This window comes from Gallus gallus, chromosome 4, assembly GCF_016699485.2.
Source record: "Gallus gallus isolate bGalGal1 chromosome 4, bGalGal1.mat.broiler.GRCg7b, whole genome shotgun sequence".
NCBI lineage: Eukaryota > Metazoa > Chordata > Aves > Galliformes > Phasianidae > Gallus > Gallus gallus.
The window spans coordinates 25011422-25039175 of NC_052535.1; the positions used below are offsets into that span (position 1 = coordinate 25011422).

At 37.9% G+C, this 27754-nt stretch overlaps 1 protein-coding gene across 16 annotated transcripts in view; it reads left to right on the plus strand.

Annotated features, from left to right (window-relative positions):
• NEK1 (NIMA related kinase 1) overlaps window positions 1-24224 on the plus strand; it is a 43666-nt gene extending 19442 nt beyond the window's left edge. For 10 of the 16 annotated variants that reach the window (XM_040699542.2, XM_040699551.2, XM_040699545.2 and 7 more), the window contains 17 exons: window positions 3044-3146; window positions 5942-6025; window positions 6564-6647; window positions 7524-7601; window positions 9262-9357; window positions 9918-10079; window positions 11795-11860; window positions 11947-12181; window positions 12962-13114; window positions 14110-14224; window positions 14394-14479; window positions 15434-15651; window positions 17088-17242; window positions 20846-21057; window positions 21445-21578; window positions 21858-21990; window positions 23641-24224. In XM_040699542.2, the coding sequence (XP_040555476.1) occupies window positions 3044-3146; window positions 5942-6025; window positions 6564-6647; window positions 7524-7601; window positions 9262-9357; window positions 9918-10079; window positions 11795-11860; window positions 11947-12181; window positions 12962-13114; window positions 14110-14224; window positions 14394-14479; window positions 15434-15651; window positions 17088-17242; window positions 20846-21057; window positions 21445-21578; window positions 21858-21990; window positions 23641-23654 (2128 nt within the window). In that variant the 3' untranslated portion in view covers window positions 23655-24224. The remainder of the gene's footprint in view (window positions 1-3043; window positions 3147-5941; window positions 6026-6563; window positions 6648-7523; window positions 7602-9261; window positions 9358-9917; window positions 10080-11794; window positions 11861-11946; window positions 12182-12961; window positions 13115-14109; window positions 14225-14393; window positions 14480-15433; window positions 15652-17087; window positions 17243-20845; window positions 21058-21444; window positions 21579-21857; window positions 21991-23640) is intronic. The other 6 variants (XM_040699555.2, XM_040699557.2, XM_040699547.2 and 3 more) reach the window with 1 other exon arrangement.
• The last annotated feature ends 3530 nt before the right edge of the window (window positions 24225-27754 follow it).

Below are 27754 nucleotides of genomic sequence, written 5' to 3' on the forward strand. Positions count from 1 at the left end.
TCTCCACACTCTAGAGTGGAAAATGGAGAAATATATACTTAAAAGTTCAGTACTTCAGCATTGCTTCAACGTTGTTCTAATGTTGTTAAGGGGAAGTTTCTTTCTCATGAATTATTTAAACTTCTGTGCATCAGAAGTAGTATCTTTTGGTGGGAGAAATAAATGGTGTTAATGTGAGGAAGTGGCCAAAGAAAATGTTTTTCTTAATTTACTCTAAATTAATTAACTCAGTTTGATGTTTTATATAGTGTCTATTTTGCCTTCTAGGTTATATACTATATATTCCGTCTGCCACATTTTTCTGGTTTATAAATTGCAGCAATATCATAGCATGTTTAACACTGATGTTAAAATTTTGAAAGCTGTAAAGTGTATTCCGTTTTCTTTACAGTAATTTGAGCAATTGTGAGCTAATTGAAATTCTTCCTGATATATATAAAAACAAAAACAACTAGAGGTGTATTTTTCTGGATGACAGAGACATGTTTTTTCAGCCTCCTCTGTTTATTCTCAATCCTTTGCATACAGTGCCACAATCCCCAAATCTTGCCTAGGTTAGAAAATCATAGCGTAGGTTAAGTGTTATTGTATTGTTTGCCTCACAGATCTGATGATGTTAAATGAGACTTCGCTTGACCTAGCTAAGATTGTTTTAAATCTGTTCAGATTTGAGATGTAATGGGCTATGGATTATGAAGAGCACAGAGATCCTGAGGAGAAATTGATTCGATATTTCTTGAATCCATGAACTCTGAAGCACTCAATGAGCTTACTATGCAGGAGTTTTGAAACAGAGTTTTTCTTTTTCCATTCACGATCTGGATTACTTTTAAATTGAGGTGCTGTATCTTAGCATTCAAAATGTGCTAAGTATTTTAACTTGATTATCTGAAAATAATGTTACTATTGTAGTCAGCCTAGCGGTATTTCTCTCTTGGACTTTTTCAGCTAGAGGTGAAACATAAAAAATAGGGATGCTGAACAAACAAGCAAAAAAAACCCCAGAATTTTCATAATTACAACCTGCAGCAGAAATCAGTCAGGGCTTGAACCAGTGTTTGAACACCTGGTGGGAAGGCAAGGCCAACCCAGGGGAGCTCAGGTGCATGCAGTGCACCTGAGTGACCAAAAGGGGTGAAGCCAGGATCCACCCCTTCCCAGACCTCATTTAAGGGTTGGCAATAGAGGTGAGGATATCTTGCTGGAGATCCCTGCCTACCTGAGGCTTTCCAAGAGTAAGCACATTTTCTTCCTTTCTTTCTGTGTCCACGATTGCTGCATTTGGATTTGTCCTCATTTGCTGCAGCCTACGTTTGTGCCACCCTGTTATTATTGCTGTACTGCTCATCACATTATAGCATTACAGCATTACACAACCTCAGAGAAGTTTGGCGTTTTAAATCATGTATTTAAAAAGTTGAAAAATCTTCAAATTACAACATCTCTGATTATGCTGCCCCAACTAAAGTGAAGTATTCTCAACTTCATCAGTCTTTAAAAATTGGACAGCAGTGCTGACCAGAAGAAATTTGGTTGAAACATTTTAATATGGTAAGTTACTCAGTCTTAGATTAGGGAAAACCATTATCATAAAAAATGAATAGGTCCTTGCTGTGAGCTTGGTTTGAGATGAGGAGAGTGTTGAGTTTGGGGTTGTTTTATTTGTTTGTTTGTTTATTGCTCAGGGGGCACTTCTCCAAAACTGTAGGCTAAACTTCATCTACATGATGTATTTTGATAGACTTTATCTACCAATTGAGTTCATATGTAATAAACAGCTGCAGTCAAAATTATGTAGTGAGTCAAATATAAAAAAGTTATCAAGTGGTTCATTCTTTACCAGTAACACAGTAGACCACTTTGTGTTTCCAGAACAACTGCAGCATTTATTCTAAGTAATTTTACCTCTCTTTCACTTCTTGAATTATGGCATATGGAAATATCATTTCACTTCTTCATTCCTTGCTGGGTAGCATGCTGTTGAAAATAAGATTCAAAGGTGTTTAACGAGTGTGCTAATTCATTTATGAATTGCTAACAGTAGCTCCTATATGGCAAAATATCCTTTCTTTAACTGTTTCAGCCTTACGGGTCATTGCTGTCAGCTTTTTCCTATTATCTTCCTGCCTTTTGTTGGACTGCTAGTACTCTACAATCAGAAGAGGCTGGGGGAGCCTTGGAAAGGGGATTGCCTCATCATTCTACCATTTCTTAGAATTTCTAATGTTGTCCATGAACTTCTTTTTTTGTTTTTTTGCTTGTTTTCCTTAGAGAGCTTCCTCGTTAGTCTGCTTTTAACCAATTCCTTCAGAAACTGTTTTCTCTTCCAAGTGATCGTATGTGTGCACTAGGAGACGTGCCAGATGCTCCGTTACAATTAAGTGAATGCAGCCTTCTTGTCTAACCAAACAGGTCCCTGACCTGGGGCAGGATATGTGAAAAAATATCTGTTCTGGTTAATTTTGTGACAGGAAAACTCCTTCAGAGTCGCATAAAAAATAACTGAACAAAAATCCCATTAAATCCACCAAAATATTATTGGAATACCACCATTGAGACAGTTAGATAACTGGTAGAAGCTCTTGCTCCAAGCCTAGATCAGACTTGCCAGGCTGTTGGTTATCTTACTGGATGGCTTATGAAGACTTCTTGCCTGTCTCCAAAGGAAAATCTTGAAGGAATGAATCTGTCTCTTTATTTTTTTGTACATGATTACTAGTGAGATAAGCTGAGAAATTTTCAGGAATAACTACACTAAAATTGTGGTTTGACGTTCAATTTTGTTTTGATGAACAGAATGTGGAAGAGAGCAACGCTGTTTTGGGAGGGAGTTTAATTGTACTTCTTATGTTGTCGAGTGTGTTTTTCGCCATGTTGTGGAAGTCTGACTTGAGCGTTTTGGCTGATAAAAGGCATTTTTCTGAAGATATATTACTTATAGAAAGTTAATTTCTTATTTGTTTTCCAGTTAGGATAAATGCATAGGTTGTATGAATACTGTATTTCCAAAGCTTAGAGCTTGCTATGTGTTACAATTATTCAGGCAGAAAGGATGGCTACCTGCAGAAAGAGCAAAGCAAGTTGAAGAATTCTGGCAACGAAAGAGGGAAGCCATGCAAAACAAAGCTCGTGCTGAGGGACACATGGTATGAAATGCAGTCTTTGTGTATTATTGTTTCAGAATGCTTTATGAATCTTTAAATTAGTATCATAGCCATGAAATACTGGCTAAGTGTTTTTCTACATATTAAAAAAGAATGAGGGGAATACACTTTAATAACATCAACAAAGGCACCAGAATTGTGCAGACATTTCTCATTTTTGTAAATTCATCATCAAAGGGGAAAAAAAATACCTTTTTTGTGCATGTCTAATTTGATATTGTGAACTTCAGAACAGTGTTTTGCGTTTTCCACTGGTCACAGCTGTACAGTTTTGGTTGAAGTTGAACTTCTATATAAACTGAACTCAACTACAGTAGTGCTTCTCTAAGGTGTGCTTTTTATCAAGACACTTCAGCCTTGATGCAAAAGTATCCTTAGGTTAGTATATTTGTTCTGAAAACAGAAGGCTCATGCTTTAAAGTGTGTCGCTGTTTTAAAGCCTCTGAGACCAGTAAAGCATTTTGATAGAAATAATGTTTGTTCAGTCTGCCTCCTTGTAATGAGTCAGTAATAGTACCTGCTTCAATTTTGTTTTTAACTTTGTTGGCATTAATATAGTTGTATATGATTTAACTAATGCAAGTTACCCAAGTATACACATTGCTATTTCTCTAGTGTATTCAGCTGAGCCCAAATCCTTTACACTTAACAGGCAGCTGTAATAAAATGGGGAGGCTCTAACTGTAAGACAGGGCTCCATATTAATGTATCAGTTACCTCTGATGGCAGAAGCCCTCAGCAGCTTTCTCCTATTTGTACTGGGGGGAGGGGCGGGGGAACAATTTATGTAGCTGGCAGTAATTTGCATATAAAGAGTTGCTCAGTCTAGCAAAGGAAGAACTCCAGGAGGACCTCACAGTGGATTTTTGAGTACCTAAAGGGAGACTATGTGAAAGATGGGGAGGGACTTTTTACAAGGGCATGTATTAATAAGACAATGGGTAGACTCAAAACTAGATGAGTGTAAATTTAGATTAGATATCAGGAAGAAATATTTCACTTAGGGTACTGCGGCACTGGGCCTGGTTGCCCAGAGAAGTTGTGGATGCCCCAATGCTAGAGGAGTTCAGGACCAGGTTGGATGGGGCTTCAGGCAACCTGCTCTAGTTCAAGGTGTCCCTGCCCACAGCAGGGGGTTGGAACAGGATGGTCTTTAAGGTTCCTTCCAACCTGAGCCATTCTATGATTCTGTGACATAGGGGTGGTGCTATCTTCTAGACCACGATAATCTAAGAGGAAAAATTCATAGGAATCAAGTAAGATGGAGCTTTTTGTATGAATCCTAAGTCCAGCATGTTACGCAAATTTATCCAACCTTAGTTCAATATGGTTACATTTGATTTTTCTGTTTTTAAGTGACCCTAGAGTTCAACTCAGTGTTGAGTGGTATTTTCAATGTTACAGTCTTTAAGAGGACTGCTGACTTAATTTTGTGCTTCTTTGTAGCTGTGGAGCATTAAAAGATACTGACTCCTGGCCTTTGAAAATTTTAGTATGTTCACTTAAGTAGATGAGTATAAATGATTCATGCTAACTGTCTGCAGTAAGAAGACCAGTTCTCAAAAGCCTTGCTTCCAATTCTTCTTGTTTAAGTTCTCCATTGGTTATTAGAGAAAACTTAAAACTCATGAGAATGGCACAGTGAGGAACAGCGAGATTACTTGTGGAGTACCACTTAGCTTCTGAAAAGCTCAGGAACATGCATAAAATACAACTTAATTTTAAAAACTCTGTGTTTTCTGAAAAATAAAATATGGAAAATGTACTTTTTTTTTTTTTTTTTTTACCAAACACTTAAGCTGAAACTAACATTCATAGAATTCTCATGGTTGTGTGCTATTTCTTACCTATGAGAACAGATCTTTTAATTTATCCCCTAGTGGCTAAACCAGAGGAGTTTAGAAAAATCTTGTTTTCTTGAATTACTGATTTTAATCTCAATCTGAAAGAGTATGTAGTCAGAATATTTGGATTTGATCCTTCTGCTCAGGAACTTAACCTGGAGTGTTGATGTATGTGCATTTCTCTACACTCAAGCTTGGGAAAACAAAATACCCAGTGTTTTAAAAGGCGGAAGGTCTATATAGCAATCTTACATGTGTTTGCTGTCGTTATGTGTTGAAGATATTTTTCAGTGAGTTCAGCAGAGACAGAATATTGTGAACAAAAGTATTTAGTTTTAAACCAAGTAGGAAACCTTGGGTTAAATGATCCTTGCGCTGTCTGGAGTTGGGGCTTCTGTTATTGTTCCCATAAAGGTTGAATCCTTTTGGTTACATTTGGGATTCTGAGTACATCACGCTAACCAAGATTATACATTTCAGATGCACATGCATTAGAATTTTTGAATTTGCTTCTTTTAGTGTGTTAAAAATACATATTGTGAAGGGAAAATGCTTAATGTACATATGAAGGTTCCACTTTCAATTTAGACTTTGAGCAGTGGTAGCAGAAATACCAACTGTGTTATGCTGTTTATATATATTCTAGGTGTACCAAAACCACTGCTCATGAATGTTTTCTAACACAGCAGGGAAAGACAAGCTGCAGGGAAAATACCTACATAATGTTTAATACTAGCTTCTTTGTGGCTACTCAGGGTTGTCAGCTATTACTGTCAGATATTTCTTATAAATGAGATGAGGTTATCATTTAACTTCAGAGCAGCTGCAGATCGTTGATGGATTTGGTTTCTTCTAAGTGAACAGTTACTGGATAAATCAGATAATTTTACTGCCCAAGCCATTTTAAATTTGATACCATTAAATGGCGAACAGGGTACACTGCAAAACGTGGCAGATATCTATGGAGGCAGGCCCATGTCTGCAAGAGGAAGGAAATCCAGAAACAAGGAAGAAGAGGTATGCTTGCCGCATGTTTGCCACTTCCATCACAAAAGTAGCCCTGTTTTGAGCTTCACTGTGCCTTTTTTCCCTGCATGGTTCATCATTGTAACACAATGAAAGGACTTCATAAATTCCTAGGAAATAATTTATTTCTGGAATGTGGGTGTGTAATTTTTAAATTATTATTATTTTAAATAATCATAAAAACTGTTGTCTACAACAGTTATGGAAAAAATGTCTGCCGAGAAAAGTTTCTTGAAATTGCATACATATCTGTATGATGTAACTGTTATAACGTATGTGTAACCATTCCTGATCCTTAATTATGTCAAGTACAATAGTAGCTTAATACCGAGGAACGTAAGTTTCAGTTTTATTTTTATTGGATGAGAGTTCTTCTGGAAATTATTAAATGTTATTATAGCAATAGTAATATTGTTGTTTTTCCCCTCATTTCATTTGGCTTTTTGTGGAATCCTGACTAGTACTGTAAGCTAGCCATGCTACAAATGGTTTCAGTACAATTAAAAATTGCTTCCTTTCTTTGCCTTAGGAATATTTGGCAAGATTAAGACAGATACGACTACAAAACTTCAATGAGCGTCAACAGATTAAAGCAAAACTTCGTGGAGAGAAGGTCAGTTTAAAAAATTAATAACTTAAGAAGTTGGCTGGAGGATATAATCTTCTATCCCCGCAGAAACATTTCTCTCAGAAGCAATTTTACATATATTTTTACCATTTAACTTTGTTACACAGTTAGTGTACTTCCATCTCTTCTTCAAGAACTACCAAAATTTGTTGGAATCCAATGCTTGAGCTTCAGTACACATAGCCTAACAATCTTTTAAAAATAGGACAACATAAAGTTACATCAGAATTTGACACACAAACCTCTCATTAAGCACTGTTTTCCCACTGGAAAAAAAGTTACCTAAGATTTTTGCTTGGGTTTTGTGAAATCATTTCTACTAGAACTCCTTCTTATACTGCAGGAAGCCTACTTAAATAGGCCTTCTAAATAGTTTGTGTTAAATCAGAGGTCTGCACAAGTTGATCTTTAACAGTTAAGGCTCCTGCGAGAACTGATATTTACTCAACTCTGCCAGTCTGTTCTGTAAATTGCAATATGCAGAAGTTGTGGAATACAAGTTATCTGAAAACAGGGATTTCAGAAGTACGCCTTACCTATTCTTGTTTCCATTCTCCACCATCAGCCACCCACCCATTCAGTGTTCCCAGTGTTGCTGGGTCAACTTTCTCTGCCTATGCAACTTTAGGTCCATTACATTCTTTCTTTCTTGTTTGTAGGAACTCGATACCATAATAATCATTAATTTCAAGAAGAAAGTTTAGTCCAAGTGGGTATTATATTTAAGTGAGAATTTACCATGTAAAAGTCTGACTTGCGTTAGTCAGGTGATCAGTCTGAATAATCCCGTCAGTCGTTTCTATCACTCAGCTTTTAAAGACAGGTGTTAATGATAATTCTTTGAGGACTCATGCTTTGCAGAATGAAGCTCCCAGTTCTGATGGACAAGAGTCAAGTGAGGAAGCAGAAATGAAACGCAAAAAGATAGAAGCACAGAAGGTAATTGTGGGGAGGGAGGCAATGGAACTCGTTTTTAAAATTGCCTTCTTAACTCAATAAGTTTCTTGCTATCAATATCTATTTACACATTCAATAATAGAAGTTTTTGTCTTTTGTAAGTCATACATACTGTACTGAGGTAACAACTCCATTCAACTGATTTATCTTAGTAGTTTTGAAGTATGTTGTGATGTAGCGTAACAGGTGAAGATTTTTTTTTTCCCATCCATACCTTTGAGGTTAGTCCCCTAGACTAGCTGTAGTCCTAAAGGCACTTAGGTATAATAACTAAGATAGCCTTTTGATAGTGAAAGGGAAAGGTAAATATAGCTTAAGTAACATCTGCTAGTTTAAAGAATAAATGACTCTTCACTTGTGCAGACAGGGCCACATGTAGGTTGTAGGATGGGCTTTTACACACTACTTTGATTAATTATGTTTAGTTCAGTAGTTTAAAGCAAATACAATTCACAGGAATCCAGTTTTTACTTTGAGCTTTTTTTCTCTTTATTCTTTCTTTATTAATAACCACCTCTATCATGCTACGTAGCAAATATTACTCTATCTGTTCACTTTCTCCCCTCATCTTCAAAGAGCAGTGTACAAACAAGCTTGAACTTACATCTAACCTTAAAACTAGAGGTGAAGCAGCAACTGAAGCTTTTTTTCATTTGTTGAATAAATATTGAAAGTTTAAGCTGTACGTTGAATTGTTCGTGGTTGGTGTTCTGGGTGATGAAAAGCTGGACATGAACATTGTGGACTTGCAACCCAAAAGGCCAACTGCATCCTGGCCTGCATCAAAAGAGGCCCCAAAGGGGCTTGTTTCCTGTACTTCGCCCTTTTGAAAGCCCCATGTGCAGTACTGTGTCCAGGCCTGGGGCCTGCAGCTTGGGAAAGATGCAGAGCTGTTGGAGTGGATCCAGAGAAGGTCACAAAGATGATCAGACAGCTGGAGCGCCTCTCCTGTGAACAAAGGCTGAAGCAGCTGGGTTTGATTAGTCTGAGGAAGAGAAGGCTTCTTCAGGGAGACCTCATTGAAACCTTCCAGTACTTGAAGGGAATTTACAAACAGAAGGGAGACAAACTTTTTACATGGTCTGATAATGACGGGTTTGGGGAGGGAACAGTATTAATCTAAGAGGGGAGATTTAGCTACCGAAGGTGAGGTAGTGGAACAGGTTGCCCAGAGAAGTTGTGGGTGCCCCATCCCTGGAAGTGTTCAAGTCCAGGTTGGATGGGCCACTGGGCAGCCTGATCTAGTAGGTGGCAGCACTGCCCATGGCAGGGAGTTGGAACTGAATGATCTTTAAAGTCCCTTCCAATCCAAACCATTCTGTGATTCTTTGGTTAACGCATTTGGCTTCAAAATAAATGTTAAGATTCTAGTTTTAAATTACTTTTATTGAAAGTTGCTGTCTATTCTATAAATATAGTCTTGCCAGTCAAGAGTTGTTAGTAAATCTTGAGCTGTGTTATTGTGTATGGTGACTGTGGTCATCAGTTGAGTCTATGCAGTCTGTAAAGAATTAAGTTAAAGAAAACAAGATTAAGTGATCCAAGAATGTTTCTTTGTAAAATGTTCAGCAGAATTGTGTACTAATGCTTTTTATGTTTGTAGTTGATCTCTTTTTTTTGCTTGCTTGCTTGCTTATTACAGGCCCAAGCAAATGCTCGAGCTGCAGTTCTGAAAGAACAGTTAGAGCGAAAGAGGAAGGAGGCATATGAAAGAGAGAAAAGAGCTTGGGAAGAACATGTAAGCAAATGTACACAGTCAAAGTATGTAGGGCCATGTCTTCATATGAATGAAATCTTTCATTGTGAATTTCTACCTTACACGGTTTGTCTTCTGAAACAGGGGAGAGCATGAGCCAGTCCGAATTCCCTCATTAAAAGCCTTATCTTATATATTACGTATATTATATATATATTGTGTGTGTGTATGTGTGTATGTATGTATACATACATATATACACACGTAAATGTAGAATTTGGTTCAAATGCTGAACACCAAACCTAAGAATCATCAGGATTATGTTTAGTATTTTGTTATCTGCAGCTTACCAAAATATATATATATTGTGTGTGCTGTGGAGTGACAAGTCCAACTAGTGATAACTACAAAAAATACAGAATGTTATAAAGCTGATAAATTGGAAATAATTAACATGTGTAACTAACAGTTGCATTTAGTATGAAAATGTGTGACACTGTCCTTTCTGAACGTTCACATGAGTGTATCTGAGCATACTGTGTTGAATGTGCAGTCTTTCATATGATTTTTCTTTCATCTTTTTTATAATTGGATCTGTACAGCTGATAGCAAAAGGAGTGAAGAATCCTAATGTGCCTTTTCATGTGGGAGCAGCAGGACACACTCCTGTGCATGGAATACAAGAGCCTGGAGTGTCTCCTCCTAAGCAACAGCTTCCAGTTAAGCCCATCTCCATGACTTCTGCTTTGAAAGAAGTTGGCGTGGTAGGTACTTGTGTGAAAAGACAAAAGTGATGAGAAAAATAGACAAGCATGCTGAGTTGAAAAAGAATTTCTAGAAGAATGTGTATATTAGGTAGAAGAAATACTGATTACTTAAAAAAAAAACAAAAAAAAAAACAACAATTTATAAGCTGCTGAAACACATCTGTATTCTGAAACTCAAATCTAGTCGGTTTTGGACCAAATAGCTGGTTTCTTAATTTCTGATGGGGCTTAACCTGCAGCTTCATTTGATCAATGAAGTCATAGTTAGAGGAAGAAGTGGTCAACTAGACATGAAGACTCTTGAAGTCAGGTGTTAATGAGTTTGTAATCTCTGCCCAAGTATAGTGGAACTGACAAATGTTGAGTGAGTCCATTTTATATCCTTGATTCTTTTCACTGACTTTGAAAATATATACAGATTATAACAAGTCTGACATTCAGGTGTGACAGTGTGGTCTGGTTTTGTTGTTTTAAGACAGTATTCCAATTTTATATTTTCTGTGGTCTTTGGTCCTGATAGTGTCAATGCTTACATACTTGTTTAGACTGTCATTTGATTTAAGCAATAGCTGTTAAAACTGAACATGTGTGACTGTACAACTTGAGTTTTAAATGCGATCTGTTAACTTGAATGCTAAGTTTTGTATTGTTACCTCAATACAAAGCTTATCTCATTCTAGTACAGGATTATATGCTGTGTATAAGCCTGGCTATGGCTATAGGAATACAGTGAAATTTAGTGCAAAATGATTTATATAACTGGAAGGTGTCACTTGATAGCTGGGAAGATAAACTGTGTTGTAATGCAAATATCCAAATCATGAGCACTTTTTTCATGCAGGTGATTTGTCTTACAGTAGAGTAAGATTACTTGCTGAAAATCAGAGTGCTTAGTTGATCAAAAGGACAAGCTCTGTACATAAAGATTATAATTTCTACATTCTTGCCTTCAGTTTTAAGTTGAATTATTATGCGCAATTAATCTACTTTTTTTTTTAAGAGTAAAGTATGCTTTCTAAAGGAAACTCATTGTGATTGTTTTTAAAAGGCTGATAGGTCTTACCCAGTAGTTCAAACTGTATTGCTCCTGTAATTGAGGCAGATCAAGAATACTGCAGAATGTTTCTCTGAAAAATGCTCTGCATAATGCAGTATTTGCCTTTCTTTACTGTAACTGTACATCTGCCTGTTGCCAGTCAACTTGATCCAGGCAGGTTTTCTATGAGTTTTTGAATACCAAGGCGGTACTATTCTTATTTTTACTGACTTGATAATATATGTGCTGTCACTAGTGAAGTTGTCTTTTCTCCTTTATGCTTTTCTTGACAAATACTTCTAGACTCTGTCCTCACAACTTTTTTGTTCTCACACAATTACTCTTTTCTAGCATTGGAATTGAGTGTCATTTTGCTGTGTGTGTCATATCTAGCTTTATCTCTACCTGTATTATGCTGTGAATTTTTACTTGTCTGCTTGACAGATTCATTTGCTCGCTGCTTAAGACAGCAAACGGGTCACACTGACTCCGCCCTTGAAGGTGCTGGCGAAGCACCACAGAACCAGAAGCGTTGTACAGTCTGTCATAATCTGTCTACAGCTGTCAGTGAAAGGGTCTTAGAGGTGACTTTTCAGTACTATGTTGATAAATATTCTCAGGGTAATTTTTTCTGATATACCTTCTACATTACATTTCATGCTTCTTGGATTTAAAGGATGGAAATGTAACCGCTGCCCAGGAGGTTAAAGAGGAAATAAAAAAGCCAGATCTTACAATGCAGGTATGTCAGGCTGTGTTCTGTTTAATTTTCTTTTCCTTTTAAGAAAGTTGCTGTTTTAGGTAATTATCTGTTGATCCTTATTTCAGAACAAGAGGCAGATACTGAAAAGATTGAATCAAAATCTTAAAGCTCAGGAAGATGAGAAAGGAAGAAAGGACGATAAAAATATCTCTGAGTCAGATGGGTCTGAAGATGGTAAAGAAGAGCAAGAAGATAACCATCCACTTCTGGGAGATCGCAAAAGATGGGCATCAAGGGCATCAGATTTGGTAGTTCCTTTAGCTCAGTTATCAATGGAAGATTCTCTCTCTGGAACAGACCGTAAGTACTGTCTTGTCATGATATTAGTAAATCAGTTTGCAATGTGTAATGGCTGCTTTTTATCAAGTACTCTTTTATTATTATTATCCTTTTGTTATCACTTGTGTCTCATTTGCTTCTGAAAAAGGTGGTTATGTATTCAGTTGGATAAGGAGGAAGGCACATGTTTAGTAGCTAAATGACCTGCAGGATATGCAAAAGATAATCTCAACAAATAGTTACCTAATTAAATACGTGGTTTATTTCTTCAGACTGTCTTTTTAAGTGTCTTTTAAATAGGCACTAATCTAACAGAAAGAGCAGATGCAATTAAAATATGTGAACTTTATTTTGCTCTATGTTTCTTTGTTGCCACTACTTATCCTCTGTTTTCCTCAGAGGGAGAAATAATAGGAAAAAATATGTCACAAGGTGTCAGGACAAGGGATTTTGTATTTTTCCTTCCATATGTGCAAGCTGGTAGAAGTAGAGGTGAGATTTTTAATCAGGTGGTATTAAGACAGTCTTTGACAGTTATAAATATCTCTCGAACTTTTTCTTCTGGAGAACCTGACTTGCTGAAAATAATTCTTGCTTTTACTATGAAGTAGAAGATGTTAATTGTCATTTAATAACTTACTATTAAAAGGTATTGGCAGAAGAGGAACCATAGTCTTTAGGCTCTCCAACTTGAGGTGAGATAGCATGATACTGAATTTGTAATTTTAGTTTTGTGGAGGTTTTTTGTTTATTATATATAAAGTGAACGGAAGTTTATAATATGCTTTTGTATCCTGACAGGGCAAACTATGGGGGAAGTAATCAGGCTAGATATTGGGGAACCCCGCAGGAAAGTCTGGGGCAAAAGCCCTACTGATTCGGTCCTGAAGATTCTAGGAGAAGCGGAGTTGCAGCTACCAACTGAATTACTGGAAGAAATAGATGTAATAAATGGTAAGCACAGCTGGTAACTATTTATGCTGCAAGTGTAGGAAGTGTCAGCTTGACAGTTTGTCTATTGAGAACAATTTTGAAGTGATAGAAACGTACTCTGTCCATATTCTTGTTGCTCCCGTGTGTTGCCTCAGTTTTAAATGTTCCTAAACATTTTTAATGGCTGCATAAGCTGATACCAAAAGATGCTAAAATATTTCTAACTCAGTCAAGTAGTTAGACATGAAGATGGATGTGCTGCAAGGCAAAGATCTTCATTTTGTCAAAAAGCCATGGAATTGACTTGCTAATTTAAGCAAGTCTGTTTTTTAAAATGATGCTATCAGCCAAATATTGTATTGCATAGTTCCTGTTCCTTCTTGTTAGTGTGCAACTTAGCGTACTAGTAGAATTTCCTTCTGGACAGGTACATTTTGTCCTAGATGCAAACTCTGTTCCTTCTTTATCCTTCCTGTCTTTGTTCAACAACTTTGTTACCTGTTATTGCCATTTCTGTCTTCAACTTCCTCTTTTCTTCTGCTTTATAAATGGTAGACGCGGGCAGCTTTCAGAGCTTTAGTATATTCTTGTCTTTGTCGAGGTAAAATAGTAGTTGCTTTTAATAGAACTGAGGATGGTGGTATTTTGCTTTAAAAAATAAATGTAAGGCTTAGTTATATTTGTTATATACATATGCCAAGAACATTGGCTGTTTGCTGACACCATAGTCTGTTGTAGCTTCTCATAGAATCATTACAATTTAAAGCAGTAAAACATGATTATCTTGCCAACTTGGGCTAAAATTTAAGTTAAAAATATTAGAGAACAGTACAAGTCTACTCCAAGTATGTAGGTTGCTCTGATAGTAATGTGTCCCGTTTATTTCTATGGTGATGACAACAGATACAAAGAGCACAGTAATACTGTTTGATAGACCAAATTCTCAGCTACAAAACACTGTCCTGTCTTTTTCTTTGGGATTCATATTTAACAAGGTGCGACTTAATTCATTTTAGAGCCTGATGATTTGGAAGCAGTGATGTTGAAAGAAACAGAAGAAGATAAAAAGCACCAGAGCAAGGAATTTCCCATTGCTGTTAATGAAGTGTGGGTGAAAGAAAAACAGGATGAGTGAGTTATTCCTTTATTGATCCCTCTCTCTCTAGTTCAGATAACTAGCTACAACAGTTACAACATTAAGCTTAGCTAAAGCTTTGTTGCTTGTCTGTACTTCCTGGTTGAGAATCTTTTCAGTGGACTAACGAGTATTTTAAATGTTGTTTTCCTTGTTTTCTAATAGGGCACAACAGGATGCAAGAAATGAAGCAGCTTTTGAGAAAGAAGTAGTGCTTGATGAAGTGCAATCACAAAATGAAGCTCCAGAAGGTCAGTCAGTGTACCTTGTATTGTAACCGGTGGGACAGAATACTGGAGCTATCCCTTCCCACTTCTTCCCTAACCCTAAAAGAGCAGATTTCCTGTTTGCATTTTATTTTTTAGTTCAGGGCAAATTTGTTATGAATTAGGAAGACAGATTGTGGGTATTATTTTTGTCACTTTGGACGAAAAGATGTAGCAGCAAAGCAATGTTATGTATTCACAGGGAAAATAGCCCATTCTTTGTTACTTATAAGTAAATATCAAGTTTCAGAATGTTGTGACCTTCTATAATGACTATTCTAAGTGTTAAGAAACCTGGTGGTTTTACTTAGTAAAAGTGTTGCTTTGTTGGTTGACATCGCTAATATTAACGTTAAAATGCAGCCTGGATAAAAAGATGTACTTTAGACAGCTGTTAATGATAATTTTTTGTCTTTATTGCCTAGAAGAATTGATTGCTCTTTGAGGTCTCTAAGCTAATTCCAGAAAATCCACTTATTTTATGCTAGAATAGAAAATACATCTACAGTATTATTGGTGATACTGAGGAATTTATTTACTGGCCCATTAAGCAGACTGTAGATTTTTTTCCCAGTGTTGAAGCACATATGTTGGGATAAGTTTGAAGAAATCTAGAATAAGGCAAGAAGCAGTAGATGAAAATGGATGATGCCATCATTCCAGATACAGATTGGATCATGATAAACAAGAGGGCACAGAATGGAATAGACTGTAGCTAGGAGCTGTGTATTCTCAAAAAACCTGTGAGAGATTTTTGCATTATAATGCTTCTACTTAAGTAATCCATACAGATTTTAATACTCCTATGGTGCGATCTATTTTTCCCTTTAATTGTACAACAGAATTTGGTTAGCATTGCTCATTTTAGTTACCTTTTGCATGAGAGCTTGGAGTTATATGTCATTTCAATTTGTAATAGACTTTCTTATACCACCTCAGAAACTTGTTCCAGTGACTCTCTGCAACCTGAACCGTTATTCCAGAGAGTAATACAGCCCCCAGCTGTACCTACAGCCTCACCAGTTCTGTCATCTCAGTCTTCCCAAGAAGAGCCTTTTGTACCTCGTTCACGTTCCATATCGCCAGCAAAAAATAAAGGGAAAAGTTCATTGTTTTTTGGACTTTCTACAGGTCTGTTTGATGCAAACAACCCAAAGGTAACTTAAACTTTTATCTTCTTGAGTCTTCATGAGGCCAAAACAGGTGGTATAATAGCTTAAGCAGCGCTGTGTTCATTATGTGAGTAGGGCTCACATTGTGTTTTGAGTCTCTGGTTTCACTAGTCTGCATTCTGCCTCCAAATGTTTGTGGAGGAGTTGACATCACTTGAGGAATGATATTACTTAGATACACCTGAGGACATTCATGAGGAAATTCTTACTCTCTACCTTTCTCCCTTTTTACAGTTTTACAGACTTACTTTGCACTACTTTGCCATCATAAACACTGAAAAGAGCAATGAAGGCATTTCATAATTTCTGGCAACAAGGTGACTGGGCTTAACATTTAGTGAAATGAGCATGAGATAGTGCAGTGTGGTTACAGGGAATTTAAAATATTTTAGCAATAGGTATGGAACCAGTAGATGAAACGGGCCTAAGACTGCAATTCTTGCACGGATTCTAAAATGCGAAGTGCCTAAAAGAAAAGCTACTTTGTGGGGAAACATGGGTGACAGGGGTTCTCTGGAAACTTGTACACCTGCAAATTTGTTCAATATATGAAGTAAAGTTGATGAAATGCCAGATCAAGAGGAATGTTTCTTGTGACTCTGCTTTTCTTGTGAATGCGTGAATGGAAGTTGCACTATTTGATTAATAGAATATTCAAAAATATCTATTGGTTGATGAGGAAGTTTATTACTGGAGATAGTGCTCTTGGCTTGTTCAGAAGAATAATGCTTCTTGATGAGCTGTGGAGAGAGAATTTTCACAGATTTAGGGATTTATAGAAAAGTTGTTACTAAGCACAGGATGAACATTGTTTGCACCCCTAACAGATTTAAAGCAGTGGATAAGCTTAATAATGAAGCTCTTCAGTGTATTACTCTGAATCATCTTGGCATGTCATGTTACTGTTTATTTGACACATGCTTTGGCCATGAGTGTGTGCCCTAACTGTTAATGCAGTACCAGATGAGCTATATGTAGTAGCAGAGAATTTGGAGAAAAGCAGCAGATACTTTGTTGTTTTTGTCACAATAGACTTTCTGAGAGACCAAAGAGAGCAATAAATTCCCTTTTCTTATTTGATTGCAGCCAGAGGAAGTTCAGAACTTCAGTGAAGATTAGCTTCTGCTTTTTATTATTGGGATGAATATTTAGTACTCTTTTGGGGTTCCTAAATTAGCTAAGAGAGCTCAGTGGATCACTGAGGCAAACGGTTTGTTTGACTGTTACTTTATTTCCACTGGAACAGAGCACTATTTTAAACTTCTAATAGTGAGGAACTGCTTTGAAATATACTATCAAGAAATTTTTGTTTTCAGTATCCAGCTTTGAGAAATAGAAGCTGACATTTAAAAACATTTTGAAGCAGCTTGTAATCACAGACTTGCATTGTTTCCAAACACAAGACTTTGTTACCTTTGCAGATGTTGAGAACGTGTTCGCTCCCGGATCTTTACAAACTGTACAGAACCTTAATTGATGTTCCCAGCATAGCAGATGTACAGCATCAACACAGTCTTGAAATAGATGATACGGAAGATGAGCAAGCCAAAGAAGGACCCTCTGATTCTGAGGATATGTGAGTGCAGTAGGATTATCAAGTATTTTAAAAGGTGTCTTCTCACGTCAAGAATGTTTTTGGTTATACATTATTACATACCATACACCAGAATGGATTTGTTTAGCTAGCCAAATTTTAAAAACCCTGTATTTCACATTTGTTTGGTTTGATTCAACGTTCACTTTGAGTGTTGTTCAGAAGATCACACAGCTGATGGGATGTCCTACTTGCAATATCTGTCTGAACTGTTTCCAAATTTCATTTGTCTTGCTCTGATTATTGGAGCGAGAGAGGAGATTCTTTGATACACTCTGAGTGAGACTGAGACACAAGTGAGGTCAAATGTTTTCTGACCAGTTTATTATCTAATTAAATAAGGGAAGGGACAGGCTGGTGATTATTACTAATTACAGCTATGGGGAAGAGAAGGCGGGTGATAGGAAAGATAGAAAAAGAGCAAGAATTCTGTAAAGTGGGATAATCACCACCAAGGATGCAGCAGTGTCCCATTGTGTGCCATTCCAACAGTCCAAGGCTGATGCAGGAATAAGGGTGCAGGGGAAGGTGGTGGCAAACCGGCTGGCCTTTGGCAGCAAGCAGGTAGATGGTAGGCAACCAACAGCGGCTCTAGGAGAGGCAGGCAGGTCTCAGGTAGCAGGCCCAGGAGAATCAGGCAGCAGGCATATTTCATGCCAGAGGGCATCGGATACCAGGCACAGTGTTCCTTATTTGTAGGTGCCCTCTGTCCAGCATTCCTGGGCATATAGGTTAGAGTCATGTGCAGCACCTGTGGGCAATGTGGGTCCTCTGTCTGCTTATTTTGCTCAAGATGTGCCCACAAAAGGCAGCTCATCGGCAGTGTAGCAGCTGCTTATCTCTCCTTGCCTTTGGCCTGCAAGCCTTCAGATAAAGATTTCTTGGGCTTGTCTGTCTGTTGAAGTTGTTCAGCAGCAAGCCTTGAGGCAAAGGTGCAGACTGTCTTGGACTCATCTGTCTGCCCAACAGCAAGCTTTGAGACAAAGGTGCAAAAATAGTCTCTGACGCCATCCAAGGTGCTTTTCAGTCTGTCGTCTGTCTTTCCTTTTTAGATTCCCCTGAAACAGATCAAAGTTGATGGCTACCACTCTTCTAAAAATGAAGAATTCTTTAATATATCCTTTCTTTTTATGTTCTGGGAATCTCACTCATCTGTGTTCCTTGCTGTGGTATTGGGATGTCCTTAGATTCCCCCAGATTCTTCCAGGGGCCTCAAAATCTGACCCTGGGCTGACTATTCCCTACAGCTTGAGTAGTCTGCAGAGATGAAAATTATCCAGTCTGCCTACTCTGAGACCTAGATCTGTTTTTCTCCAGATAATTCTATGTGATTTCAGGTTTTCATTTCTTTCTAGCATTTCCTTAAAATTCGTTCATTTTGTTACTAATCCCTGGACTCATCTTCAAAAAAGGCCATAAAGATGATCATGGCAGCTACAGACTTATCAGTCTCACCTTGGTGCCTGGGAAGGTTATGAAATGGATAATCTCGGGAGCCATCATGGACCAATTAAAGGTCAACCAGGGGATCAGGCCCAGTCAGCATGGGTTTAGGAATGGTAGATCCTGTCTGACAAACCTGATTTCATTCTATGACAAGGTGACCTGCTTAGTAGATGAGGGTAAGGCTGTTGATGTGGTCTACCTGGACTTCAGTAAGGCCTTTGACACTCCCCCACAACATCCTCATGGAGAAGCTGGCTGTCCTTGGTTTGGATGGGTGTATGCTCCACTGGATGAAACACTGTCTGGATGGCCGGGCCCAGAGATTTGGGGTCAATGGAGTTAAATCCAGTTGGCAGCCGGTCACGAGCGCTGTCCTCCAGGGCTCAGTACTGGGGCCGCTTCTATTTAACATCTTTATTAACAATCTTTTACAAGGAGATTGAGTGCACCCTCACTAAGTTTGCAGATGACACCCAAGTTCGGAGGGAGTGGAAGGGGAGAAAGGTACTACAGAAGGACCTGGATAGGCTGGATCAATGGGCCAAGGCAAACTGTATGAGTTTCAATAGGGCCAAGTGTCAGGTTCTGCATTTTGGTTACAACAATCCCAGGCAGCCCTGAAGGCTTGGGGAGAGGCTGGAAAGCTGCCTGATGGAAAGGGACCTTGGTATACTGACGGACAGTCGGCTGAATGTGAGCCAGCAGTGTGCCCAGGTGGCCAAGAAGGCCAATGGTATCCTGGCTTGTATCAGGAATGGTGTGGTGAGCAGGACTAGGGAAGTCGTCCTGCCCCTGTACTCAGTACTGGTGAAGCCCCACCTCGAGTACTGTGTTCAGTTTTGGGCACCTCAGTACAGAAAGGACGTGGAAGTGCAGGAGCAGGACCAAAGAAGGGCAACAAGGCTTGTGAAGGGCTTGGAGAATATGCCTTATGAGGAGAGACTGAAGGAACTGGGGCTGTTTAGTTTGGGGAAAAGGAGGCTGAGGGGAGACCTTATTGCCCTCTTCCAATATCTGAAAGATGCTTACAGTGAGAGTGGAGTTGGTCTCTTCTCACTGGTGACAGCTGACAGGATGGGGGGAGATGGTCTCAAGTTGCGTCAGGGTAAGTTTAGGTCAGATATCAGGAAAAACTTCTTTACAGAAAAGGTTGTTAAGCACTGGAATAGGCTCCCCAAGGAGGTGGTTGAGTCACCATCCCTGGATGTGTTTAAAAACTGTTCTACTCTTGGTTCCTACTGCCTGTTCCTATTGGATCACGTACTAAAATTAGCTGACGGTCTTAGTAACTTCTTTAGCAGTTGTCCCACATGTATATAGAAAGTGCCCTGAAATCCTACTTAAAATGAACAAAAGATGGAACAAATAAAGCAAAGGTACAAATTCTGTGCTTATTCCTGGTGCTGAAGTGCTGCTTCTGGTGCACGTGCTGCTTTTTGTCTCGCGTTTTCTGTTGTGTTTCAGTGAAGTGAGCGTTCTGCTGTGGAATTATATCAATTTTTTCTGTACTCTTCTTTAAAAATGGTATCTGTCGTTTCTTTATCATCATTTGTGCTTAGCCAAGTCAGAGTAATCAATCTCTACCTGATCTTTAGTTTTCTCATCTCCAGACTTGAACCTCTTGATCTCTGCCCAGCTTTCTCCCAGCCTACGATCTTTTAGAGAAAGACTGAAGAAGAATCTTAGCATTGGTTGTCTGAGTTGGATTAAGTATTTTACCATAATTAATATTGCTGTGCTTGCCAGGGTTTTATAACAGAGCATGAGTACAAAGGTTGTTTGAACTGATCTTACTAATAAAGTTTAATAGATCATCTGTCTCATCATCCTTTACAAGATGGTCTGGTATCTTTTAGACAGAACTTTATTCCCTGTGTCTGGCATTATACAGTGGTATTAGGGCTGTCATCGTGATGGACTGAGGACATAAAGATCTACAGAAAGTGCTAGTTTTCTTTATTAATCTAGTGGTAATAGGAAAAGAATTAGTCTTAGGTATACAAATGTTTGTCTCGTTCTCTTCCCCTAAAAGCTACTCTGTCTTTTCTGTTTGTTGGCTTAACAAAAGATACAAACTCTTCCTACAGAGTTTGTCTTGAAAAGCATTACTTTTATATAGTCTTTGTCACTTTCTTTTAGCATGTTTGGGGACGCCGATACAGATTTGCAGGAACTCCGGGCCTCAATGGAACAATTACTTAGGGAGCAGCCTAGTGAGGAATTAAGTGAAGAGGAGGAATCTACTTTAAAGGCTAACGTCATCAAATGCATGACAAATGGTACAGAGCTGGATGAAGCAGATGAAAATAACCCCAGCAGTGAAAGTGCACTTAATGAAGAATGGCAGTCAGGTACAATTTCTGTTATACCTGTTTCAGAAGCTATTCATTCATGTTAACAATAATGACACAGAAGACTTTTGCATTTTATATTATAATGGAGTAAAGTTCTGAATAATAGTTTTTCTACAGAGACTTAAATTTTCTGATGTTAGTTGAAGTTTTCTGAACTTGAGGGTCAACATCTAAGTAAATGTTCATGCTGCAAATTAAATGGCAGCTATTTTTTAGGCACTGATCATAAATCTTTTTTTTTTTTTTTCTCTAGTTGCCTGAAACTTGCTTTCAGGGAAGATCAAAAGCTTTCTATACATCTTATTTAATAACTTAATAGTTTTCTGGTGTTGGTGGTTTTTTATTTCATTGGTTCTCTTTTACTGTTGTTTTCTTTCTTTACAGATAATAGCGATGGAGATATTGCCAGTGAATGTGAAGAATGTGATAGTGTCTTCAGCCATTTGGAAGAGCTGAGATACAACCTGGAACAGGAAATAGGCTTTGAGAAATTAATTGAAGTTTATAATAAAATAAAGGTTTGTGGAATAAACTCAACTGGAAGCTGTTTTAGGGAACAAAACAAATGTATGTAGGGCTGCATAGTGTGCCAGTAACAAATTGCATCGTGTGGCTAGAATTAATGCTTATTTCTTGAGCCTTTTTTGTTTCAGCACACCTAAAATATTAACACAGAAAATTCCACTGGATTAAAGAGGAAAGCTTTGGGGTTAGCAATAGACTGCATTTAGTAAATTTGAACTCTTTTATTCTAAACCTATTTTAGACCTCACCACGTGGATTGTTCTTTCTCCCAGGCCATACATGAAGATGAAGATGAAAATATTGATATTTGTTCAAGCATAGTTCAGACTATTCTGGGAAATGAACACAAACACTTATATGCCAAAGTACTTCACCTGGTCATGGCGGATGGAGCCTACCAGGAAGGTAATATTACTGGCAATGATGGATTGTCTTAATGTTTCTTCTTACTTCTTTATATAAGTTCTAAATACTTTAAAAACGGATATGCTTTGTTATACTGCTGGTCAGCTACACAACACAATGTGGCTAACTTCAAGTGTGCTGACCACTCTGATTTAAGATTATGTACTTGTGCAATGAACTGTGATAATAGATGCCTTAGAAAATGTACAGTATAATTACTGTGCCTGAAATAGTTACACAGGTTGGGAAGGTGGAAGCCTAGAATCAAGTTCTCAGAACAAAAAGTGATTTTGTTTTAGGAATTAAATTCTTAACAAAAATAGTATTTTTCTTTCCAAAACTACTTTCAGTGTGGTTCTATTGCAGTTTCCTGCAATACAATCCATCTTAGTTTTGCAGTGCCTCAGTAATACATGGAGAGAATTTAACTTGATGGGACCCAACCCCTCGCCCCCTCCCGTATGTTAGCACAACTTGCTGAGCAAGTAGACAGTTCCTGGACACTCAGAGTCACTTCATGAAACGCCACCCAGCCCACTATCTGTGAGGAAAGTGCTGTTGGCTTTTTGTCTCGTGTCAAAAAGATTAATTGCAGTTATGTAATGTTTTCTGATGCCAAAAGACTTAACTGGGGAAAAAATAGAAATCTAAAATGTCAGTTATTTTTACAGAAATCGGAAGCATCATATATTAGCTTTAGAAATGTGTGCAATAATCGCTATGGGCTGGTTTTCAAGTTCTGAGTATTTTAATGCATGTCAACCAACATCCGCTATCTGCATCTCTTAATTTCTTTCACAATTATGTTGCAATAGCAAGTGAATAAGAGGTCAAATAATTACAGCTTGCTAAGCTATTTATACAGAAATGGGGAAAATAAGTCTTAAAAACCAGTTCTAAAAACACAATCATTAAAAATAAAAATCTGTATCTGGGATAAATTACTCTTCATGTTTACCAGTTTTTCTTTGCCATTGATACAGCACTGCAGAGTCAGAATACGCGGTACTGTGTTGTCTAAGTTCTGTGTTATGGAAGGATGACAGAAAAGCATCAGAAGTGTTTTTTTCAGCCACTTTATTTAGTTGGAAAATAAACTGCAGTTGCTTGTCTGTCAGGCATCCGGAGGGTTGGCAACACAGAACAGGGAGAAAGTGGTAACCAGTGTTAGCCATTTCTTTTCCTTGATGCTTCGCCATTTAAGGATATTTTAAAGCTAATCCCAAAAGGCTTAAATGCCAATTTGCAGAAGAAATGTTGGCATACAAATTATAAGCTTTTATCTGAGTGAATACTGTTAAAAATGAGCTGACTTTCATTGTGTGAAGTGCTGATGAACAAGTGGCTATTTTTAATAGCTTCGGTTCTAATTCTGTATTCTACAAGTCTGTGGTACCCTATGAAACTGTGAAGAAAAAATAGTTCCACCTTTGCAATTTAAAGAAAAAAATATGCTAACAAAGGCAAATGGAGGACAAGTGACAAAAGCATGTTGAGGAACTTCTGTCTCAAAAGTTTTGTATTCTTCAAGTACTCAGACTATTGTTTACTATTATGTTCTGTAAAACCAGGTTGTGTTTTGTTGGGTTTTATGGCTTGTTTTCTCTTTTGTGTCCTTTTCACCCTGCCTTTCCCTCGTGATTTTTACAGATAATGACGAATAAACCTGACTCAGGAAACTCCTCAGTGCTGCACTGCACATCAGTGTTTGAAGTCTGCACAGCGGAGTAATGGACTGTAGCTGAAAATGTAACATGGGGCAGGAGAAAGAAGAATTGCAAAAAGAGCAGAGCGCTGGCTGTATGAAACAGAGAGGAAAAAGATGCCTTTTAAGCTAAGATATGTATACACTTCTCTTGTGTCTTGCATACGTGTTCATTAAATAGTAGATGCCTAAATTTGAAAAAAAAACAAACTATAATCTCTCAAAAAAAAAGAAGTAAGGAATAAATGTAGCTGTTCTGATACAAAACCGATACCTACAAGGTAAACCAGAGTTCTTGTTGTATCAACAGCTGGATGATGGGGTTATGGAGCTGGAAGGATTACCGTGTTGCGAAAGTAGCCATCTCTAGCTGTTCATTTACATACTTAAAGTAGTCCTTCTTTACACCTACATAAAGAAAGTGCTCATTTTTATTGACCCTTGTGTTTGTATTTTAATAGCATCTTAATCTGGTGGTCCACTTTGAGTATTTCACTTTTTTCTTAATAAAATGTATTTTGAAGCTAAAGACTTCTGTCACTTCTTCAATGTCATCTGAAAAATCTTACAGGCCTTGTTTCTAACTCAGGGCAGACTGGTATTTCAGTTAGTGGAACACTTCAATATTTTACTTTATTTTGGAGGCAGTGGAATTAACACAGAGCTAGAAGACTTTCCTTACATTCTTCCTCCTCAGAATCCCAAGTATTTAGCTCTTTAGGTTTTGCCATCTGGTCAGTGATAATGCAGCATATTTTGGAAAGATCTTTTCTCTCCTGTTTATTTTTAAATTCTTATTGTTACTTTCCTGGCCTCACAGCCAGAGGGGAAGGTATGAAATGTTACAGGCACACGTGCTCCATGATTTGTCATCTTTTCAGCCATGTTTCGTAGCTTCCTGTCTTCCACCCCTGAAATTAATTACTTGACCCACATTTTTGTTTCTTCTGTCTAAAGCAGTGCTATAAAGGGCCAACATGAGGTATATTGTTTTCACATCATCTCTGGAGAAGTTTGATTGGCTTATCCATACAATAAGTTTCCTGTTGCAAACCCAGTGAACTATCAGACTTCCAACTGTGTCCTACTGAAGAAAATAAAATATTTTTTTTTCAGCTACTGTAAAACACAGCCAGTCAATCTAAAACTGTCAACTTTTCCACAAAGTACCGTCAAATATACTTTAGAACTGATAAGATATGTGCATGTTGTTTGTATAATTGTTTTATGGAGTAATGATCGAAGTTTCGCCTGCTGAAAAATGGTGTTTTTCTTTAAATGTCTGATTTGTTCAGATAGACTGAGATGGCTCTATTTCAGCTGTATAATGGGAATCTACAGTGAGAAATCTAAAGAAAAGATTGCACGTTTTAATTGCCCTTAATACAGTGATTAAGTTTTTATATGCATATTTACCTGATAAACACCTATTGCTGTATCTGATGAGGAAGTATAATCATTGCTGAAAACTGCTGGTTCTGACCTATGCTGCTGCTTGTTTTTTCTTTTTTCTTTTCTTTTTTAGCTTTCCAAGTTAAATGTTGGTTGTCTTCAGTAAGCTTCTCTTCTGTGTAAGCTTCTCTACTGTTCTGTTTGTCTTCAGATAGGTTGTAGCGCAGTGAAATGATCCTCATCAGCTTACATCATCCATGATGTTGAGCTAATACACTCAAAAGAGTTTATACAGAATGAGTCCACATTATTTTCCTTTTTCAGTATTGCTTTTCAAATTCTATCTTGCACCCTTTTGGAGGAAGGAGAACTAAAATTCTTTAACATAGAGAGATTTTTTCAAGGAAGCACCAGCTAGGGGTTAGGTTGGGTTTAATTGCTTTTGTATTGAAATCACATCGTCATTGACATTCTTCATTTCTTATGCAGGTTGCTGGCTTGCAGACTTAAAGCTTTACAGACATAGAGCTTTTTATCAATGAATGACTTGAAAAATATGCATAGACTGTGCACAGCTTTTCAAAGATTGATATTCAGGCCTGCCAACCAACACTGAATATCCTTGAAAATCCCCCAAGAGCTAATTTTAATTTGGCACAGTAAATAAGTTTGTCTGCTAAAGTAATACTTTCCTCTGCAATTTAAACACCCTATTAAGGTGTGTTTAATGTAACAACATCAGTGATTTTCTTTTTTAAGGGCAAAGCAGTGATCTGCATGTAATAATTTATTTGAATTGGTTGGGTATTTGGCTTGCATTCATAAAATTGCACTCGCTGTGGGTAATTTTCTGCTACAAATGTAGTAACAAATATAGTGGTGGTTTTGGCTCAGAACATCTATTTTGTTGTGTCCCTGTCCTCTGTCTTTCATCTTGACCCCTGAGACCAACTGTAGTTGAGAGAAGGAAGAAATGAAACAGTAAAAAACAAACAAAAAATATCCAAAGCACAACCACAGTAATAGATCTCAGTGCCTGCCTGCCTTGTGTTGCCCTGCAGACATGATTACAGGCCTTGACATGAGAATCTTTGGGCAAGCTATGACGTTTATAGTCGTATGTATGCACTGAGCTTTCTGAGCTTCAACAAAATGGAGTAAAGTGCCAGCAGCAAAGCAGAACCAGAAGGAACCTGTCCTCATAGCCCGTGGCAGGAAGATGAGTCTTGCACTGTCCCAACTGCCTTTGTTTTGGGTGGAACAGGTAGACAGTAATCCTACCTAAAGCATTGATGCCTCAAGTCTTTTTTGAAGAAGAGAGACTGAAGTGGCTTTTGCTCTTTGATTTGCGTTACTTTGAGGGTGTATTTAAAATTACTGCTAGAAGGTACTTCAGAAGAACGTCTTACCTGGTCAGGCGATGCAAATCAGAACCAAAGCACGTCACTGGTTCTGTGCTGTGGGAAGTGAATGCTGATGAAAACAAAGTTAAGCTTCTGATATTCTGTCTGCTTGTGCAGCTGCTTATAACATTGATGGTTTTTTGGGGGGGGGGCTTCTAGTACTTCTTTTCTCCCTCTTGCTCTGATTTGTGCAGAAATGCTGTATGTTTGTTCAAATCTGCTTTCTCAACTTTTCTGAAGTTTTACAACCTTGCATGAATCTGCTGAAAACTCCTCCAAGACTGTTTTTCTACACTTGTTTGTAGGGTAACTGCACTCTTCAAAAACTGATGGCCCTCAGTTCCACGCTGACCTGTGAGTTCTTAGCACAATATTTAGCATACGCACTGTAATGTTCCATACATCTTCCCTGTGTTTTTAATAGGAAATATTTGTGCATAGTTTTTTTTAATTGTTACATACTCTAAAAGGAATGTATGTAATAAATGACTAAACATACTATTGCAGTGTATCCAGGTAAAAGAAATGATAGAATTTAAGTGATTTTTCAGTAGTGATGATGAAATTCAGGTTCTTCATGTGCTGGATTCCCCCAGCTGGATTACAGCTTGGTTTAGTTCTACAGAGCTGTGTTTTGCCATAACCTGAAGAAGCCAGAGTTGTGCTCAATGGGAGAGTCTGGCAGTAGATACAGGCCTGTATCTCGTGGAGGCTGAAGGGTCACTACTGGGACCGGTGCTATTCAGTATATCCATCAGTGACTTGGATGAGGGAATAGAGTGCACTGTCTGTAAGTTTGCTGATGACCACAAGTGGGAGGTGTGGCTGACACACCAGAAGGCTGGAGAGCTGGGTGGGGGGGAAATGGAATGAAAGACAGCAAGGGCAAGTGTAGAGCAAGTTCGTTTGCCTGAGTACTTGCCGTGTATTGCTTAGTATTTGCTTTGTATGAGAGAATCATTTAATTGCCTCTACAAAAGCTGAAGCATTGGGATTAGGGGTTATGTCATTTAAAAAATGCTTCGTGGTGAGAGGGATAATTTTAGAAGTCAAGATTAAAATGCCTGTTACACACTTGAAAGCTGTGCTTTCAAATGAAAATACCTAAAATAACGGTATCTAAGTACAGCAAATATCTAAATTATTTCTTAAATACTTCTAGGCGTGTTCCCTGCCATATTAAATAACGTGCCTCTCTGTTTTATAAATCAGCTGTTAAATTTGAAGCAAACTCCATCAGTTTCATTTCGTAGTGTTCCCTCAT